General features: G+C 34.8%; 2 protein-coding genes across 9 annotated transcripts in view; one reads left to right on the forward strand and one right to left on the reverse strand.

The window, feature by feature from the left end:
• The window catches only part of RALGPS2 (Ral GEF with PH domain and SH3 binding motif 2), a 227,747-nt gene that overhangs the window by 143,256 nt on the left and 62,926 nt on the right, over window positions 1-21,565 (forward strand). The gene's annotated exons all lie outside the window — the stretch shown is intronic.
• The window catches only part of ANGPTL1 (angiopoietin like 1), a 28,536-nt gene continuing 16,973 nt past the window's right edge, over window positions 10,003-21,565 (reverse strand). Inside the window, exons 3-5 of the mRNA XM_074222130.1 lie at window positions 13,349-13,542; window positions 11,624-11,894; window positions 10,003-10,704 (exon numbers count right to left, since the gene is read on the reverse strand). Coding sequence (XP_074078231.1) covers window positions 10,517-10,704; window positions 11,624-11,894; window positions 13,349-13,542 — 653 coding nt within the window. The 3' untranslated portion in view covers window positions 10,003-10,516. The remainder of the gene's footprint in view (window positions 10,705-11,623; window positions 11,895-13,348; window positions 13,543-21,565) is intronic.

Here is a 21,565-nt window from a genome sequence, read left to right on the forward strand (position 1 = left end):
GTGGTGAATATGTGTGATAATATACTTATATACATGTGATAGGTTGCAGAGTCAGTAAGACTTGGTGAAGTGAGAGTTCATATACTGCCTCTGACATGTTGTCTTGTGCCCCTAGGTTATGGTCCCCTAGTTAAGTCTCTAAAGACTGTAAATTGCAAAAAAGTTGCTGACTGGCATCAGTACAGGGAATCACAGGTATTTGGCAAAAACCAAAATGGGCTAGATTACTCAAAAAGAGAAAAGGAAATGTCCCCACCAAGTGCATTATTCTTACTAGGTCAAGTGTATTCTAACATGAACATTGCCCTTTAGATTTCTTAGTGATAAGGGCAGCTAGGTGGTGCAGTGGATAGAGCATCAGCCCTAGAGTCAGGAGTACTTGGGTTCAAAACCAGCTTCAGACACTTAATAATTACCTAGCTGTGTGGCCTTGGGCAAGCCACTTAACCCCATTTGCCTTGCAACACCACCTCCCCCCCCAAAAAAAGATTTCCTAGTTCTTTGTTCTTTATGTTAATTTCGGTGGAAAGGTTCTAGATTAAACATACTAATCCTTTCAAAGTATTAAGTACTTTTTTCCTATGAAAGTTAGAAAATCATACTGATATGCAAAATTTTGACTGCTTGACTTAACATTGCCATAAGTCTGATACCATACTGTTTTAGCAGTTGTGTTTTGGTTTTTTTCTTCCCCAGTTCAGTTCACTTAGCATTGTTTTGCACCTACTACAGGCTAGGTACTGGAAATACAAAGGCAGAAATAAAGCAATATTTTTCCTTGAGATTTTTCATATTTTTTATTTGTTTTGTATTCATAGTACTTTAATTTCCCAGTGTAGTCTAGATTCTCCTTCTCCTACTCCGCAAGCCATTCTTTGTTCCAAGGGGTACAAATAAAACTTGTTTATTTATTTGTTTATTTAAAGCAGTGGAGTTAAATGACGTGTCCAAGGTCACAGAGCTAGGGAATTAAGTTGTCTGAGGTCAGATTTGAACTTGGATGCTCCTGACTCTATGCCCAGTGCTCTATCCGCCTCACCACCCCCATTTGCTGTCATCTCTAATGATTGTTGAATGCCATGGACTTTGATAACTTGAAATTTAAATTTTCTGGGTCTTTAGAAACTGTGGCTATAGCACCCATAAAAAACAGTAGCCAGGCTACTTCTCCTCAGGGATTATTATGGGGGGGGAGACATTGTAATCAGGATCAGTAGTCTTGGGGTTCTGCCATTATCTAGACTTATCTGCCCCATGGTTGCATTTGGTCAGTAAACTATTAGTGACGGAGTGGAAGGTGAATTCTTTCTTCAATGTAACTGCTTCTCTCAGTAATGATTGTGAGGGCATAGGCAGATAGAATGGCAGCGGTCTGGGAGACATTCCTATTCTCCGAGCTCTTAAATTCAGGCACCAGGACAGTGGTGCCATCCTACTTGAGCTGGCTGGCTTTTCTCTACCTTTCAGGTAGCAGTTTATTAAACAATTTTTTTTCTTTTTTTTAGGTTTTTTGGCAATGCTAATGGGGTTAAGTGACTTGCCCAGATTTGAACTCAGGTACTCCTGACTCCAGGGCCAGTGCTCTATCCACTGCACCACCTAGCCACCCCTCATTAAACAATTTTTAACCAGCATTTTGCAGAGAACACAACACTAGGTATTGTGAGATGAATTCATTGAGTTTAGAACTTGAAGGGACTGTAGAAATTATCTTGATCAATATAATATGTGTCCTGATTGGGTTAATTCATGCTATGACATGTGAAGTACATTGAAGAATCACAAAACAAAGTACTGTGTGAGGTCTGCAAGAGTGACAGAATTAAGTAGCAAGACAGAAAATTGCAGGAAGAGATGGGGTAGTTTCACGTGAAAAAAATTCCAAGTGGTGAGAAGTTCCATGGTTTGGCTGAGCTTTATAGAGATGAACTAGAAGAGAAAATTATTAGAACCAAGAAAGTCAAAAAACTGTGAAGGCATGAAGTCTTAGGACTTGGAATGAAATTGAAGGAGAGCAAGTAGCGGTGAGTGAGGAACAATGTGTTGAAGTCAATGACAAAGGTCAGAGATGTCCTAGAGGGCCGTGTAGAGGGTATTAACAAAAATTGGGGATAGTCAGTATTTATTTCAAAAGGAAGAAGATTGTTGACATCAGATAAATAATTGTGTCAAATAAGCAATAGGTAAATTATTAGTGGTTTTGTCATGTCATCCATTAGAATACAGTCTCATTTTGAGAAGGGATTATTTCATTCTTTGTACTTTACTCTTTACTCTTAGGCATAGAAGTATAAAGGATGAAACAATCCCTACCCAAAATGAGACTGCATTCTAATGGGTGATGTGATAAATAAAAGCACAAATATAAAGAGAAGTAAAAATTAATTATAACTCTAATAAATAGAAATATACATATAAACAATACTTTAGTTAAAAAGTAATTTGAGAGAAAAGGCTTTAGCAGCTTAGGGGATCTAAAAATATAATTTAAAAACTAGATATTTTGCTTTGAAACAATCCTGTTAACCCATTTACTGACTTTCTTCCTATTCTCACTCTTAATTGTAAGCTTCCTGAGGACAAGAACCCTTTTTGCCTTATGGTAATTAAGACTTTCTTTGACTTTGCCTCTACTCTGTTTGCCTTCAAAATAAAGCCTAATATGCTGACAATGCTTTTTTAGTTCTGATCATCTTAACTCTGATTCAAAGTGGAATAAATCACAAGAAACAGGAGATGGTTTCTTGGCTCTCACCAACACATTTTCTCTGAAAAATAGCTTCATCTGTTAGTTTATGCTCAAGGTACGATAAGTTGTACTGAATAATATGGAGGAAAATTCCTAGTATAAGGATACAAACATTTTTCTGGAGTGCAGTAGTTTGGCATATCTCAAGGAAAAGATTGCTTTATGTGAGAATTATTGCCCTAAATCTGAAAATCATTAACAATACTCATTTGTTATTGTCATTGGAGACCAGTTCTAAGACACTATATTGAGGGATTTGGCACAAATGTTTTCATTTTGTAGCTGAGAGGGAAAAATAAAACTGTGCTTTTATTATAGAATAGGATAGATATAGCTTTCATTTGTGATTCTTATTATCATTCCTCCTTCACTTGTGTAATGGGAAGCTATAGTAGTTCAAATTGCATGTTGCTGTGAGGGAAAAAAAAGTTAGTGAAACTACCAAAAAACCTGAGCAGTAATAGTTCCATCTACTCCCTAGCTATTGACTAGGAGCAATCATATGGGAAAAGATATGAATTGACAAATTTCTGTGTATTTTTTAATGATTTTTATATTTAAATGTGGTTTTTACTTGATCTGAAGAAGAGTGTTTGAAGTGTTTAAAACAAATTCTCCCTCTTCTCTACTCCTTACACTTAAGGGAAAAATTTTCGTAGCAATGGATTAAAAAAAAAAGAGGGGATCTTCTGCACTGCAGTTTTTTCAACCTTTCTTGACTCTTCTTAAAAATGTATTTGATTATCTTCTTACTTCTTTCTCTACTATTCACATTTAAGTCTTTACCCTTTCTTCTTTATGTATATGTTTTTTGGGGGTTTGTTTTTGTTTTTTTGGGGGGTTTTTTTGTTTGTTTTTTGGCAAGGCAAATGGGGTTATGTAGCTTGCCCAAGGCCACACAGCTAGGTAATTATTAGGTGTCTGAGGCTAGATTTGAACCCAGGTACTCCTGGCTCCAGGGCCAGTGCTCTATCCACTGTGCCACCTAGCCGCCCCTCTTCCTTATATATATATTTTTAAGATAAACTTCATCATATGTATCACTTTTCTCATCCTGCTATTTTCTTTCATCTGCCTGGAACCATGTAATTGAGAAATGAAAACACATTGACTATGTGTTTATTAACAGTTTTCCTAATTACTCAAAATTAAAGTTTTGTCATTTTTTTGTGACTTTTTGTTAACCTTGTGTTTGAAAAAGCCCTTTTCAAGAACCATTATAAAAATGAGAAAAATAATAGAGAGTGTCCTTTTTACTTATTTTCCTTTTCTTACTTTGATTTGCAGGTGAAACGCTATCCATTTCTTTACTGGGATCACACATGTATTTTCTTCTACAGCAGCAATAAAAATATTATCGTGATGGCTTTATCTTTTAACATTAAGGAGGAGATCAGTGATTTATATTCTCAGGTCCATTTAAATGTCCAAATACAGAATAGCATTTATAATTATACAGTCATAAATAGTACATTTATAATTATTTCATAGATAAACTTAAAACATTTTTAGACATTATTGAACCATTATATTTTCAGTAACTTCTGTGTACCTAGCATCCATAGTTGTCTTGTTTTGTTTTGTCTGTAATTGTGATTTAATTAGCCTAGGGAATCACTGGTACTGAAATTCCTTCCATTGATGCACATGGACAGGTAGCTGTTAGTCTTCAACAGTTGTCTGGGGCACTGAAATATTAAGTGAGTCACTACTCCAGGGTCACACAGTTTGGATCAGGGGCATTAGATAAAGCAACCATAAATCCAGAGTTTTCTTGTATAGTTCTCATTTCAGTAAAAGAAAATGTATCTTTTCATGAGACTTTGTAAATGAAAAATTTTGTGAAGCCAAGCTAACAATGAAATTATATTAAAAGTCAGGAAGAAGTACTTTAAAAGCTGTATTACATTTTAGCAATATAAAGCTGTCAGTATTCACTCAGGAGAACCAAAGTCAAGGTAGGTAAATGCATATATGTCTTATGGATTTGTCACCATATTCATTCTAAGTTAATAATAACTACTGAAATATTTAGTTGAAAGTTTCTCAAGTTAATTATTATAGTTAATTATTCCCTGTGACAAATAATTAAAATTCATCACTTTTATCTCAAAATAGTCAATTTACATCTCATTAAACCAGTAAAGATTATAATACCTAAATATAATGGTTGAGTATAAACAGTTCAGTACTAAAAGAAAGTTTGAATGTAACACCACCAAATATCGTATATATTATATATATATATATAGTATATATATCGTGTATATATATATATAATTTATAAATTATATACGTGTTCTATCATACAAATTCATACATTATGAAATTTATACAAAGATGGAAATTAGCAGAGAATGAGATAAAAATGAAATAACATTTCATCCTAGAGTCACTCACTACTAGATTTTAATAAGTAGGATTGATATTTTAAGAAAATCATTTTAGCAGTGATGTGGAAGATGGACTTATACTTGCTCATCCTTTGTGACTCACTGTAATTCCAAAGTGAAAAGGAGAGAGGTAGATTTCTTTATTTATTTCCCACCCTGTTAGGGGCCTATGTCAGACCAGAAGTTGATCTTCATGGAAAGGAGCAGAGGCAGAATTTTCCTGATAACACCTGGATAGCTGCTGGGGGTGTCAAATTAATTAGAGGCTATGACTAATTTCCCTAAGGGGTGAATACCCCACACAATGATTAGAAGTCAGGAGGAAGAAATTTTCAAAACATAGCAAGGGAGCAGAATTGATGGAATTGGGGGTGGGTGCTTCTGAACTCACTCTCACTTTGAAGACCATTTGGAGACCATTGCCTTAAGTTAGGAGAAGTTTATTAATTTTTTATGTAATTTCTTAATGATGATATCTCTATGTACTTAGCTCTCAATAGAAGAGGCAAGTGTAATGGAGGCACTTCCAGTCTGGTGGAAGTCTTTCTAGGGCTTGTAATACTTTACATTGTACAACACCAAAAACTGTTACTTCTCTGATTTCTATTTACTGAAACTCTTTTATTTTTTGATTTCTTGATTTGACTGATAACAGTTTCTCAGAAGAATAAAGTAGCACCTTTTATCTTCATCCACTTTGCCTAGGAAGTACCAGTGCCAGTGTAAAAAGGAGAGCCCAAATTAGATGTCTTCTTCATTCTACACTTTTACCTTTATTCCTATGTAAAATTCTCAAAGGTTGCCTGAGAAGTTTTTTGATTTTTGAGTTTTGAATAAATGAAAAACTGGTGGTCTGGTGGTATTGTTTTAGATTTATTTGATAAGGATAATTACATTCCATCAAGGATTATTAAGATACAAACTTTTCTCTAATTTTGTAATAGCCAAGTATAATTATAGATGAAAAGGATTATTCCATTAAAAACCTATATTTGTTCTTAAAGCTTTCACCAAAATCTTTTTCCTGGAAAATTTATTTTTCCTGGAAATTTTTGGAAGATCTATTTTGATTGGTTGATTGAACCTGAAGAAAATAGTTTGAACCATTCAAATGGGGATGGAGGGAGGAAGTCCAGGATCCTTTAATGTTCACTAAACTCTTTACTCTTTTTTGTTCTTTTTCCCTTCTTTTTTCTCTCTGCAGGTCTTCTTTATCCCCTATATGCTCTTTATGTTTCCATGCTTGCCAATAAATTAGGGTTAGATCAAGAAGGCGCCATCTACTATGATACAATGTAAATGCTGATTCTGCCACTTACTATCTTTGTAAATTTGGCCAACTTGTACTCTTGGGGCCTCTGTAAGATGAGGGAGTTGAACTATTTGATTTTAAAGATCTCTTTAACTCTTCCTATATCAATATGAACCATCAGCAAAGAAGACTAATGTGTTGCACACATAGAGGGCTTTTAGGAATGTCATTTGCTTTTATAGTTGGAGAGAGAACTAAGCGGAAATAGATATAAGACATAATACTAAAAGATAGTGATAAGGGTGTGTGAATATTTTAGCTATTTACTATATTCTGATCCACTGCCAGAATAATTCAGTTTTTATATGGGGCACATATCAGACTATTAAAATCCATTTCAGCAAAACCCTATCACAAAGTATGCAGTAGTTCTCTTGAAGTTTTTTGTTGACTAATTATAAGATGTCTTAACAGTTAAACTGTTAAGGAAACTGAGTGGTCATCCAAAAGAACATTTTATTCTGTAGCAGCATTTATCTTTTTTTTAAGCAGTCTTAATTTTTGTTTCATGAAAGGATTTTCAGTGAAATCTTAACTTCATCTCACACATTAACAGTTATGTAGAGCACTTGTTACTTAGATTCAAGGAACATTATGCCTTTTTTGTACCAGTTCATAAATTCACTAATAGCGCATTAATGTACCTCTCTTTTCACAATCCTGCCAGTGTTACCTGTTTCATCTTTTTTTCCGTCTTTGACCAAGTTTTTGGATATAACATGAAACCTCAAAATATTTTATTTTTGTAAAATAGGTATCATTCATTTGTTTCTGATTCTGCCTTACCTAGTTGATTACAGTTATCTGCTTATTTGTTTTATAACTTGTACAAATATTTTTAATTATTGAATGCTTTGAGATCTAGAAATACTATTCTTCCTTCATTCCTACATTTTTTTTCATTATTTTCCCTCATAGTTCTAGTGCTTTTCTTCCTCTCAATCAGTTTGCTATTAAAGCATTCCCATGGTAATTTGAATGCTGTCATACTAAATCAGTAATAGTTTTAATAGGATAGTAATTGTTCTTATTTCCTTAGCTTTTGTTGCTAATAGTTCTAGAACTATAGATAACTAATTCCCATTAATTAAGGAGTGGCTAAACAAATTGTGGTTTATGGATGTCATGGAACTTGGGTGAATACAGAGAATCCTGGACTGTGACAGCAAAAGTCAAAAATTGTTTTTTAAAAATAATGCTGGGGGTGGCTAGGTGGCACATTGGATAGAGCACTGACCCTGGAGTCAGGAGTACCTGAGTTCAAATCTGACCTTAGACACTTAATAATTACCTAGCTGTGTGGCCTTGGGCAAGCCACTTAACCCCATTTGCTTTGCAAAAAAAAAAAAAAAACAACTAAAAATAATGCTAGGTGGTGCAGTGGATAGAGCACCAGCCCTGGAGTCAGGAGTACCTGAGTTCAAATCCGGCCTCAGACACTTAATAATTACCTAGCTGTATGACCTTGGGCAAGCCACTTAGCCCCATTGCCTTGCAAAAAAAACTAAAGAAAATTTTTAAAAAAAATAATGCTATTTTGGGAAAGTGTAGGTCCAACCAAAATTAGGACAGTAAACAATTAGAGAAAATCAGAGCAGCTCAGTTCTTATTTGGCTTGTGTTCTATGCCATGGAAAATAACTTTTGAACTGGAAAGGTCAGAAAGTCTGTGAACAAATGGAGGTAATATCCCAAATAAGTCAGGAAATAATAAGAGACTACCTAGCTACCTTATGAATTCAGGTCACCTGGCCCAGACGAACTGTGTTGTGTCTTCAGATACTGAGGGTGTTATTGCTGAGCTGTTCTGCTGATAGTGAAGAACAATAGAGAATGGAAAAAGAGGGACAAAGCATCTGACTTTTCCATATAGGAAGGGAATGGAATCTACAAAATATGGTCAATCATTTTGACTTTGATTACAAGAAACATTCAAAAATGTATTATTACAGAAGTGGAATTTTACAAATGGAAAATCACAGTCAGCACAGCATCAGGAATGAATCATGCCAAAGGAACTTGATTGCCTTTTATTTTGACAAGATGACTAAACACAGGTAGATTGGAGAATTGTAGAGATAGTTTAGAGTATAGCAAGAAAAGGGGGAGAGAAAGGGAATAAGCATTAGAAAATCCCTACTCTGTTCCAACCTCAGTGCTAAGTACTTTTCACAAATTATTTCATTGGTGCTGTTATTTTCATCATTACTTTACTGTTGAGGAAACTGAGGTGTAGTCAACAGGAAGGAAGCTTGTTCAGGGTTACAAAGCTAGTAACTGTCTGAAGTCAGGTTTGAACTTAGCTCTTCTGATGCCTCTAAAGCAACATGTATGCCTTTGAAAAGATGGGAAAGTTTTATTGGCCTACAAGTTCCCTATGAGTCAGCTGCTGTCTCTCTGCCAAAGCTAATTTGAGTTTGACCTCCACTAAGAAAGGTATAACTTGAGGGATGAGGAGGTAGGGTCAGTCGCTGCCCTGATCTGAGCACATCTCTGGGAGCACTGGGCTGAGTCTAAGAAGCAGCATGGTGCAGTGACTAGAGAGCTCAGAAAGACCTGGTTCAGGTTCTACCCTTAACATATGTTGGTTGTGTTACCCCTGGCAAAACATTTGATCTCCCAAGTCACTCTGTAAATTGCAGAGAAGGTACTGATCTGCATTGATAAAGTAAGTTTCCTAATTCAGGAATTTCCTGTACAGGTTCAGTCCCTGTTTTTGCTTCTGTTATGATACTATATTTTTGGAATAAATTTTAACCAAAAAAACCATTCAGAAGAGAGTCAGGATGGTGACTAGTTTGATATTATTCCATAGGAAGAGCAATTGAAGGAACTAGGACTGTTTAGTCTTGTGAAAACTCAGGATGAGCATGATAAGGGCTAGCTTCAAGTACTTATAAAACTGTCATGAGGCAAAGTAATTGGCTCTTTTTCTGTGTGTTCAGAAGATAAAATGAAGAAATATGGATGAAAATTATAGACACAAATTTAAACTTGATGATAAGGAAAACTGACAGAGCTGTTCAAAGGTATCATCGACTGCTTCAAGATGTCCAGGGCTCTCCATCAGAAGTCTTTAGACCAAGGCTGGATGATCACTTAATGAAAGATGTAGAGAGCTAGGTCCAGTGTCCAATAACTTCACTTTAACAGTATGAAATTTGGTGATTCTATCTGCTTATCTTCTTGCATTTTCTACCTACCCATTTTTCAAAGTTCTGTATTCTTCGGGACTTGAATAAAGCCATCTTTCTTTACTAAGTTGTAGAAGGGCTGTCATATCCCCATCCCTAAATCTGGTGGTTTGGTTTTGCTCGGGTTTATGAGGCTATATTCCCAAGCTCTTTGACCTGGAATCATTTACAAATACCTTACCATCTCACTCACCTTTTGGGGTTGCGCTTTTCAGCTTGTAATTGCCTTTCCTAAAATGTACTACCAATAAAAATATCATGGTTCAGAATTAGTCATCTACTTGTGCTGTAGAGAAAGAAAAGTATTCAGAATTTGTGTAGCTAGGACATGTCATGTAAAAAGGCACAACTGCAGTTTGAAGTAAATTTTACACTTTATTTGGTAGAAAATATTTCTACTGGCAAAACTAGAGTTTTCTCTCCAATTTCTTGTCTATATTTTAGGACTCAACTCAAACTCATCATTTCATTAAAAAATTAGACATTTTTCCCACTGGAATTTAAAGTAATCTTATGAAGATTTTAAATAAGCTGTTAAATATCTGAACATGTATTCAGTTTTGCTTTAAAACAAAACAAATCTGTTTTAAGATGTGGCAAATATTTACATTTTAGAAAACAATCTTTGTATTTTGAACTCTTAAGTAACATAGGCTTGAGAAATAACAGTTTGCAGTACATACACACATGTGTTTAAGCCCTGTTAATTCAAAAGAAGCTGTATTTTTTTTAGTATCACAGTAAAAATAGTTATAAAATGATTGTAGTCCTGCATTTACAGGTATAAATTGTGCAAAATAAAAATGTACACATATTTAAAATTTTGGGAGCATTAGAATTTTGTGTTCATTAAAGGGGAAATTTCCTCTTCATTCAATTGGTCTGATCATCATTTGAACTGCTCTCAGAGAGTATGAGCCTCCTCGATACTCAGCCCAAAATATCCCATCTTGATGCTTGCTTCTGTAATGACCACCTCTGTACCACACTCCATTTAAGTTAGAATGGGCACAAGCATTGTACCACCAGCCTCCTTTGTGAAAGTGGGCACAGTTTCCTTTGAGGAAAAATAAAGGAAGATATTAGAATGAAAGTTTTCCTAAAGAAATGACATTCTGTCCATAGTGATCTCTTGTCTTAGAACTATCTAACCCCAGTCTTTGATATATATTTCTAATTCCATTTATTTAAGTAAGAATTGTTGAGCCTTTTTTCCTTTATTAATACCCCTTGTTGTTTTAAAGAGCAATTTCTTTTTTGAAGTTTTGTAAAGAGATATGCACACCTTTAGCTACGACTTTAGTTCATTCTTGCCTATTACTACTATGTCACCTCAGCTTTTAAATAGATGATTTCTTCTAGTCAACAAAGCACACATAGCAGTGCTTTTATCTGTGGGAAATGCCATTTCTAGAATATTAAAGAAAATAAAGCAAAGAGCCTGCTGTTCCCTTCAAAGAAGGAATTCTCCAGGATGAAATAAGGATAGAGAAATAGCAAGAGAATCTAGTTGGATTTTGAGAATTCATTCATTTTGAAGCTCTTACTTTTGTAGAATAATAGAGTGTTTTTGAATATTATATCACTCCATGTACATGTACAGCAGACCTGCTTTAATAGATCAGCCTCTGGATAATTGAAGTCACCTGGGCCTCAAGAACAAGTAGTTGTACATAAAATCTACATGTATTCATTATTGTGAAGTGGGACTGTCCTGCTTGTCTGAAGTAGCCCCTGGAACCTTGTCATTCTCAAAAACCCCTGCCATAGAACTGACCAGCACAGAGGTGAGCGTCCTGTTCACTAGGCTCCCATTCTTGAGAGGTCTGCTGACCCAGCCTTCTGCTGAATTTTCTCCCCCAAGCCAGTGCTTTCCCAGCAAGAGTCCAGGGGGATGTTTAAAAGAGAACTATAACACTCTCAGAGTCTACATCAGGTATTGTTTTATCTGTGCATTATGGAATAAAACAACTTACCTGTATACATATCTTTGTCCCTGTCAAGCGTAGTGAACTGTTTCCCATTGTGCCACATCATGGAATCCCCTGCATTCCCCTGATAAGTTCCCAGACGTAATCTATAGAATTCATTTTCAGGCTCCAGGCGAAAGCTACTGTATTCTGCATAGACTTTCTTATCACTCCAGTCTTCTAATTCAATTAACAGCCTATAATTATCTTGATTTGTGAGAAGATAGATATTTTCCAGGCCCAGCCAGTATTCTCCATCAATGTTTCCAAATCCTTTCTGTTAGTAAATAATGCACAAATTTGTATATGTGTGAGTAGATAGATAGATGTGTATGTATGTACCTATAGAACTGTAAATATATGTACATTTTTCAGAACCTCAAGTTTCCTTGAATACATGCACATGGATACACTATCACCAATTTAATTATGTTAGAGGTTGGGGAGGAAAGGAAAGAAAGCACAGTAAGGATGGAAATTCTGGACAAGGAAGGGCTTGACACAGTTGCCTTTAATATATACCAACGTAGCAATTATTGACTATGGTTTAAAAAAATTATAAAGTATATTCAGAATAACTAAGAATATTAATTGGTAAATACACCCTTCTTCATTAATTTGATGACATTTCTTTAGCTTGATACATTGTTATCTTGTGCCTAGAATGAATTTTTGTTTTTTTGCTTAATCAGTTTGTTACACTTGAGTTTCCTTAATTGGAATTGCTTATAAGGCTTTTTAATCATTTAACTTTAATCAGGATATTTAGCATGGCACAATTAGGTGTTTTAAGTTTGTCTATTTAATAATATTTTTTGGTTTTAGCATTAGAGAATTTATTAATATAAAAGAGATTAAATAACATTCTTTTTTTCTATTATCATAATTGCAAAGTAAACCAAATTATATTCTAGTATAAGCAAAGCATTGACTTGCATTGCTGCATCCTTGTGGAAAATACAGCTACGCTATATGCAGGACTTGGCAGATGTTATCTTAATATTTTAAATTATGTACTTTCAAAAGAGTTCCATCTGTAGACTACTTTCCTCCTATTTATTACAGTTCCTTATTGTTTGTGATAATACACAAAACCCCTTATTTTCATGTATTTCCATATTTTTTTTAACGACTCAAAGTTTCTACTTATTTCTGTACAGATTCAATATAAAATTGGAATTACTAAACATTTCATTTTATATTAATGGAAAAATCAGCTAAATACATTCAATCATTTTGTTCTCGGATTTAGAGGACGACTTTTTCTTCATCTGATACCTGAAATATTGGTAGGATTCTTGATAGTATTTTCCTTAAAGTATGAAAGACTGTATTGTATGCACTATACAAAAAATGAATATGATGGAACAATATGTCAAAGCTTTAGGTAATAAAATCTAATATTTAACCTTTCTAGAATTCATATATGTCATTTTGTTTCTAGTGAAGATACAAAGGTTATGATGAACTTGTAAATGAGATGGCATGTGTTACATTTCTTTAGAGGTGAGACAAAGAGCTCTTTCTTGGTTATTCTAGTTTTTTCTCAATGATTATTTTACTTTATTAAAGATTGAAGCAATTAGCAGATTTATGAATTTGATGTCAGTGTTATATAAAATAAAATGTAGGACATTATTTTTAAAACATGCCTTGAATATAACACAGAATAGTCATTATTTTAAAAAGTGGGCCTTCCAACTACCCCAAATTCGGTGTGCTCTTATTTACCTTATAATTTTCCCAGTTTCTGAAGAAGTTGACTGACCCATCTGTCCTTTTTTGAATAACAGTCCAGCCCCCAGGATCCAGACTGTTCTCACACCATAGCTGCATCGGCCCATTGCTGTTTTCAGGTTTGATCATATAAATGCCACTAACAGAATGACCAGCTTCTTTGGCTTGCTGACAGTCTTTGAAAGGTCCTGTGGTTTTAAAATGATTGGTTACAACCAAAATAAAGTTTACAAAACATCATTATTGGATGCTGTGTTAACATAGTTTCTAATTAAGGTTTTTTAATATTTTATTTGTTTTTTCCAACTTCATACAATGGTAGTTATTACCAATCATTTTTTTGTTGGCAAGATTTTGAGTTTTACAGTTTTTCTCCTTCCCCCTGACAGAAAGCAATCTGATATAGACTCTACATTTGCAACCATACTAAACATGAACTGATATTAAATGTGTTGTGAGAGAAGAATCAGATCCAAAAGGAAGAAAGAAAACATAAGAGATAACAAAATCATGTAATACTTAAAACGATTTTTTAAAATTGAAGATAATAAATTGTGATCTTCATTTAAACTCCACAGTTCCTTCTCTGGTTACATATAATAGTTTTCCATCACAAGTCTTTTAAAATTGTCTTTGATTGTTGTTGCTTAAATGAATGGTTGATCATCACCACCCCATGTTGTTGTTAAGGTATATAATGTTCTGATTCTGCTCATCTCACTCAGCATCAATTCATGGCAAGTCTTTCCAGGCTTTTTTTTAAATTCTATCCCTCAGCATTTTTTATAGTACAATAATACATTGCATTCATATAATACAATTTGTTCAACTATTCCCCAATTGATGGACATCCCTCAATTTCCAATTTTTATGACTACAAAAAGAGCTGCTATAAATATCTTTGTGCATGTGGGATTATTTTTTAGGGTTTTTTGCAAGGCAATGGGTTTAAGTAGCTTGCCCAAGGCCACATAGCTAGGTAATTATTGAGTGTCTGAAGCCGGATTTGAGCTCAGGTACTCCTGACCCCAGGGCCAGTGCTCTATCCACTGCGCCACTTAACCACCCCTGCATGTGGGATTTTTGCCCTTTTTCCATGATCTCTTCAGGATATAGATCCAGCAGTGATATTGCTGGAGCAAAGGGGATGTACAGTTTTATTGCCCTTTGGACATAATTCCAAATTGCTCTCCAGAAAGGTTGAATAATCAGTTCACAACTCCACCAAAACTAGTGTCCTAGTTTTCACACCTCTCCAACATTGATCATTATCCTTTCTAGTCATATTGACTGGTCTGAGAGGTATGAGATGGTATTTACTGATTTAGAGCAATTTTTCATATGACTGTAGATAGCTTTGATTTCTTTGTCTGAGAATTGCCTTTCCATATCCTTTGACCAATTTATCAATTGGGGAATGACTTTTTTTTTTAATAAATTTGACTCCATTCTCTATATAATTTAGATATGAGTTAAAAGTTCTTTTTTTACATTTAATTTTCTATAGCAAATAAAATATGCTCTGTAATTTGTAAATTTCCTTAGTGACATATAAAGATTTTGAAATTTGTGACTGTAATCAGTACTTCCCTTTTCCAAACCAAACACTCACTCTGGATTATCAATTCTTTGTTATGCTTCTTTATGCCTTATCCTGGGATTCTCTTTTATGGCTAGCTATACCACTGTCCATATGGAAGGGAAGAGAGGAAGCAAGAGACCAACAAGTTGTAGAGTCCTGTATACAAACATGTCTCCTAGGTTGTCCTCCTGTGATTTTGTGTTATTTTTAAGTCTGAATGATTCTTATAAACAAAATAATAGAATTATGGGGAAGAAGGGTGAGAACAGTAGTGCAAGGAGCATAGAATAAATTTATTTATCCCTTTATTATATAATATCAATGTTTTTTGCTTTTTTTAGTATATCCTGTGTTATAATAAAAGACTGCTAGCCAGGAAGTTGAGATCTGGCCCCTGGTCATTGCCATGTTCTATGGTCCTTAAACAGGCCAGATCTTACCTATACATCAGTTTTCTCATCAGTAACATAATTAGTTTACATTAAATAATTTCTCAAACTATTTTTAGCTCTAAAATTATGATTAAGCATTTATTGAACACAAATGCAAAGAATGATATATAGTAAAAAATCTGTTATCCTGAAAGGAGAAACTTGGGTTCAAATTAGGAAACCAATTGACCTCCCTGAGTTTTCCATTTCTTTTACTATATGTTAGAGATAGTAAATTGTGAAAGTCAAATGAGATATTCCCAACATGCTTAACAAACACTAGAGTACCTCATAAGTTTTTTCATTATTATTATTAAGGCATTGTTTTAGGTCGTGTTGAAGAAACAAATATGAGAGATTTATATATATATCAAGATATTCATTTACATCTTTCTGGTCTACAATTCTAGTAAGTACACTTTGTGTGTAGACATGACCATGAAAGTTTCCATTACTAGTTTTTCAAACTTGGGGAAAAACATCTGTTTCTTAAGAGAGAAAGGGGAAAAGATTGAAGGTGTCAGAGGGTACGTTTGAGGTTATCAGGGTTCTGAAGTCAGTGATCACAGGTGAAGGAGAAGGATAGAAAGATTATGAAAAATTGGCTAAGAAAATAGAACAGTATAAAATGAATAGCAATGCAGATTGCTATATTGAAGTGAAAGGATTTGGAAGTTTGGAGTCAGGACATATCAAATGTTGAATAGTCCTTGCTTTGGGGTAATAAAAATCCTTTTCATTAATGTCAATCAACTAGAAAATGTATGATAGAATATAGTGGAAAAAATTCACTAGCCAGGGAATTGTAATCCAAGAATATTTTGTTTAATCAGTAAGTAGTGATTTTAGGACCTCTACTTACATGTAAAATGCAGAAAAAATTTAAGATAACTTTATGTAACTAATATGAAAATATGTATGGCATGACTGTACATGTATAACACTATCAGATTACCTGATCTCCTAGGGTGGGAGGATAGAAGGGGAAAAAATTTTACAAAAATCAATCTTGAAAAATATCTTTACATATGATAGGAAAAATAAATATTTCTTTTAAAAATAGATTTACTCAAAGGGTTTGCTGCAGATTTGGGGAAGGAAAACAGGTTACACCTAGAAAATAATAAAATAAATAGATTCAAGTATCTTCAATCACTCCTCTAATCATCTTTGAGAGAAGGTAAGAATGATTCGTTTATGAGTGAGAGGAATTGAGGAGGGCATTAGATAGAAAGAAGACTTGGCATGAGCATTTCAAGTTTGGATAGGAAGAAGAGGATACTCAAGAGAGGAGAGGGAAAAGCAGATTCCTGTATGCCACTTAAACCAAGGGGACTGAGGGTGGTCACGATGAAATTAACTTGAATAACAGAAAGGCAAAGAAGATTGAGGTTTGTATAGTAGAAGACATAAGCAGTGGAATCTATTTTGTGCTTAAGTGAATACCCAAGTATTGCAGATTCAAAGAACTTAAATTAGATTGGCAGAAATGGTGTGCATATAGATTTATGCAGAATACACACAACAAAGAGATGGAATAACTGAGGACTATGAAGGGTCTCATGAGGAAGGCAGTACTTGATCTGAGTCTAGAAGATGAGTGTATGCCAACTCGGGGTGGGGGGTGATGATGCAGAGATGAATTGTAGGATGTGGGACTCTACGGTTAGACTAGATTGCATGTAGAAGGGAATTTGGGGGAATGAAGCAGAGCGAGTTAAGACGACTTGTCAGGGCTAGGTGGAAGAGTCTTTGGATGATTCTGCAGATGTGGGTCAGTTCTTGGAGGTCATTGAGTGGGGTCATTCAGCAGACCTGTACTGGAAAAAGGATAACTGACCACATTTGGGTGGAGTGAGGAGAAACTTTAGAAAGGGAGATGAATGGAAAAGTTGATGCAGTGGGCTAGGGAGACATGATAAGGGCTCGCCTAATGGAACTAATTTTTAGAATGCCAGTCCATCACCATAACACCATTGTTATTGTTTCTGTGTAGAAAGATCGTTGGATTTAGAATCAGTCTCAGCCTGCATTTAGTTCTTGCTGTGTGCCAGGCATATGCCAATGCTGGCAGTACAAAAGAAGGCAAAAAGATGATCCCAATCCTCCAAAAAATTGATATTCTAATAAGTTTATATTCTAATGGGGGTGTTCAAAATAGGGAGAGCACATGGAAGTAAATTTCAAAAGGCAGAAGGGAAGATTTAGATGTCTTGAGGAACACCAAAAGGCAGAGACAGGAAGACTTGGAATCCAGAGAGAGAGGGTCTGGTTGGAAGAACAAGCACCCCAGCCTTGGGGGAATAGGGAGCCATTGGAACTTATGAAGCAGAGAGAGGGAGCCAACATCCGCCTTGAGAAAAATCACTTTGCCAATTGATGGGAGAATGGATTAGAGGAAGGAAAGACTTGAGGCAGGAGCCAGATTTGACAGTAAGGTTCCAAATCTGTATGGTAGAACACTTAAAGAAGTTTGGAAGAGAGGAGGATTTTTTTTTAAAGGAAAGAGAAGAGAATGACCTGAGGTTGAATTACGAATTAATCTCTACTCTGTTACTACCTGTGTGACCTTAGGCAAGTCATTTGGCTTTCAGGCATCAGTTTGAGGTAAAAGATTTGGACTAGAAGCCTCCAAAATCCCTGAAAGTATAATGAGGACCTAGCCTATAGCTAGCTGCTCAGCCCTGTTACTTCATCTCCAAATTTGTGGTCTTGTGAAGTCATATATTATTATTTGAACATTTATAATTGACAATTTCTAATTAACAGTTTAAGTTCTTTAAAAATATTCATTTAGTACTATGCTTTAACCATTAGCTCTCATGATTCATTGAAATAATTCGTGCAAAGCATTTCATATATCCAGTCTGGTGCTAAATTTTATTATATGATTGTCCACAGATTCTCTTCTTTGTCGTATCTCATTTTTTCCAACTCACACAGCCATCTCCCCGGATCAGGCCATCATCATCTCTCATCCTATTCTATTGGAATAGCTTCTTAATTCACTTCTCCTGCTTCCATTCTTGCCCTATTCCAAACCATCCACCCAACTGCCAGCGTGATTTTTCTAAAATGTTTCTGACCATGTCACATGCTACCCTCCTTTCCAACCAACCTTTTCACTGAATAAAATCTTTAACACTTAAGATGATTTTCCATTTCGTTCATGTGTCTGTGTCTGTGTGATCTTGTCCATCTCTATCTATTTCTATTAGATTGTAAGAGTAAAGACTTAAGTGTTTACTAATTTATATAGTGTTTACTGTGCAAATTTCGTCCCTTTTTAACTCACTTCCTGATGATTTTGTATAAGCATTACTGTCTAAAGGCCTTTAGTAGCTCTTTACTATTTATTGTTCCTTCTTAATTCCTGTTATATCTCCGATATTGGGATAGTTTTAAATTATTACTATTTGATTCTTTCTTGGGATGAAAAAACAGTCCCCAGGAGAGGTTTTTGAAGAACTTCCAAAATATTTTATCATTTGTTGCAGAATAACTCAAATGTTGACATTCAAGATGTATTTAAAATCATTCCAATTATTTCTGAACAACAATTTAGTCAGAAAATAGTCTTCAGAAATTCTCCTTTATTTTTCCTCTGTCATTAGGTCAACACTAGTTTTTGCTCACCTATGAACCATATTTTGCTTCAATTAAGTTTCCTACTTCTTTGAATTCATTTCCTAATTATCCAAAGATATTAGATAAGATGTTTTCTAAAGTCTTTAATTTACGAATTTCTGGTTTTAATTATTATTAGAAAGGTTTTATGCAGCTTGATTTACGAACATGAGATAAATATGAAAAAACTAAACTATTAGAGTTGGAAGGTATCTTGGTCCTTACCATGATCAATACACAAAAAGGAAATAATATTGAAAGGCCTCTGCTAACCTCCTAAAGGAGTTACCAGAGGACAAGGACAAGAATTCATGATGGTGGCCTTTGGAGAGAAATCCAAAGCAATGAGATAGCATCAAAGTAACTTAATAATATTAACAAAAATTCACTTTATAAGATAGAATATGAACTATTCCAGGGCACTATGGTTTCATTGAGAATAAAGTTCTGTATTCAAAGGACCTGTGAAATAAGTACTCTTTCCAAATAGAGGTAACTATAATTTAATAGTTTGTCTCATGGGTTGCTATCACTCAAATAGTAATTACATAATTCCAGATAGGCCTTAAGTTCATCCAGTTTTACACCTTTATCACTTTGCTTCCCCACTCACCATGGTGATTATTGCCAGACCCTTTCATATCTGCTCCATCCTGACCCAGCACTTTTCTCTACTCCTACCTCTTCCCCCCTCCCCACTTCACCAAAAGACCTGGATTCCTACAATCTTAAATGTTCCTTTACACCCTTTGCCTTGCTGTCTTCCCAACCTCATTTACCATCCTTCCTCTTTATAGTTCAGTGACCCTGTTCTCTTTGTCGCTCATGAACAAGACTTTCCTTTTCTCTGTTCTATGCTTTTTCAGAGCCTGAAATGTTGTCCCTCCTCATCTTTGTCCTCCTATTCCCCTCCATCCCACTTGCAGGAGGTCACACCTGGAGCCACATGGAAGGTTAGCTTTCATCTACTCATCACTGTGAGCTCTTGGAGGGCAGGGAACCTTGGATTTGCTTTTTTGTGTGTTTCTCTGATAATTGGTACAAACAATCCTTGGTACGTACATAGCAGGTGTTTAATAAATGCAGCAATCCACCTGATTTTCTGGATCTTTTATTGTTTTGACAGATTTGAACAAAATTATGTGTCAGTGTCACTTTGGGTATTGATTTCCTATTTTTAATCACTAACTGCTCGTTTTAATAGTTCAAGTTTGAATTGAGTCATTTGAACATTATCTCTTATTACTCTTTTTTTTTACTGATTCTGATCTTTACCTTAATAAGTCATTAATTCATTGTACATTGAGCTGTTTCAAGGATAACTTCCCCCATCAGGTACAAGAATTTTTTCTATCAGTTTTATTTTTTAAAAAATATTATTTCATTTTATTATGTTAAATAACAAATAGTTCTGTTAAGTCCATGAGTACTTAGATTGTATTTTTCCCTATTACATACTCTCATATTTTTTAGTATCCTTATATTTTCCCAGCCTTGCATTGAAGTTACCAACTATCAGAACATATGTCAATTTAACTTGGAAGGTCATACCAAGTTTTTCAGAGAATTTAAAAAAAATCTTCATCCTAAGTATTGTCATACTGATGAGTATTGATATAGAATAAATTGCAGTTATTTTCATTGTGTTCTTTTTCCAACTCATTACTGCAATACAAGCTGACCAGATATCCAGTGCAATAAATTAAAATAAAACTTAACTCGTTACCAACTTCTTTCTTTGCCTCTCTAAGGACTACCTGTCACCATCCTTTCATTTAGCTGCAACTGCCTTCTTTCTTCTGGTTTCTTTTATAGAAAGAATACCAAGATTGATATGATTCAGCTCCTCCAGCAGTATGTCCACACAGAATCTCAGAATTTTAGAGTTGGAAGGGACCTCAGCGTCCATCTAGTTCACAGGTTGGTCACTGGACAGGTAGCTCACATTTAGAATAACAGAGTTTTTAGATAGTTTAAAAGTTACATGATGTCTTAACATTCTCTGCCCCCTTTCCATGTCCTCCACCATCATCACTGAAGAAACAGAGAAGCATCTGAGGGCCACTTTGTATTTTCCTTTGTTCCATGAATTGCTATAATACAAAAATTCATTACCAAGTACCCAGCTTATTGCTGATGGACTTCTCCCTATTTCTCTGAGCTGATTCTTAGAAAGCACTCTCAGTCCATTGTGAAGACTACTATTTGAAACTTTTTGAGAATGTTAGAACTTGCCAGAGCATTAACTTGAACACCAAGTATCACCTCTATTTATAATGAGGTCTCAGAATAATGGGAAAGGACTGCACATTAATTTGTTTAATGAACATAGAGCAAATAATGAAATTAAAGTAAATCATTAGTTTGGAGGAGTAATAGGTGTTTTATTTCAAAATGACTTCATGGAGAATTTCTGTGACTTTGAAGTCATTTGGAATTATCTGATTGAGACCCTAGTTTAGCTTTCTGTTTTCTGAACGAAAGCTACTTGCAATGTAGAGATAGCAAAGAGAAATTTTAATTTTCCCCATCTGAGAATTACTTTTATTATTTTATATAACATGAAGTCAC

The sequence above is a fragment of the Macrotis lagotis genome, chromosome 2, assembly GCF_037893015.1.
Source record: "Macrotis lagotis isolate mMagLag1 chromosome 2, bilby.v1.9.chrom.fasta, whole genome shotgun sequence".
NCBI lineage: Eukaryota > Metazoa > Chordata > Mammalia > Peramelemorphia > Peramelidae > Macrotis > Macrotis lagotis.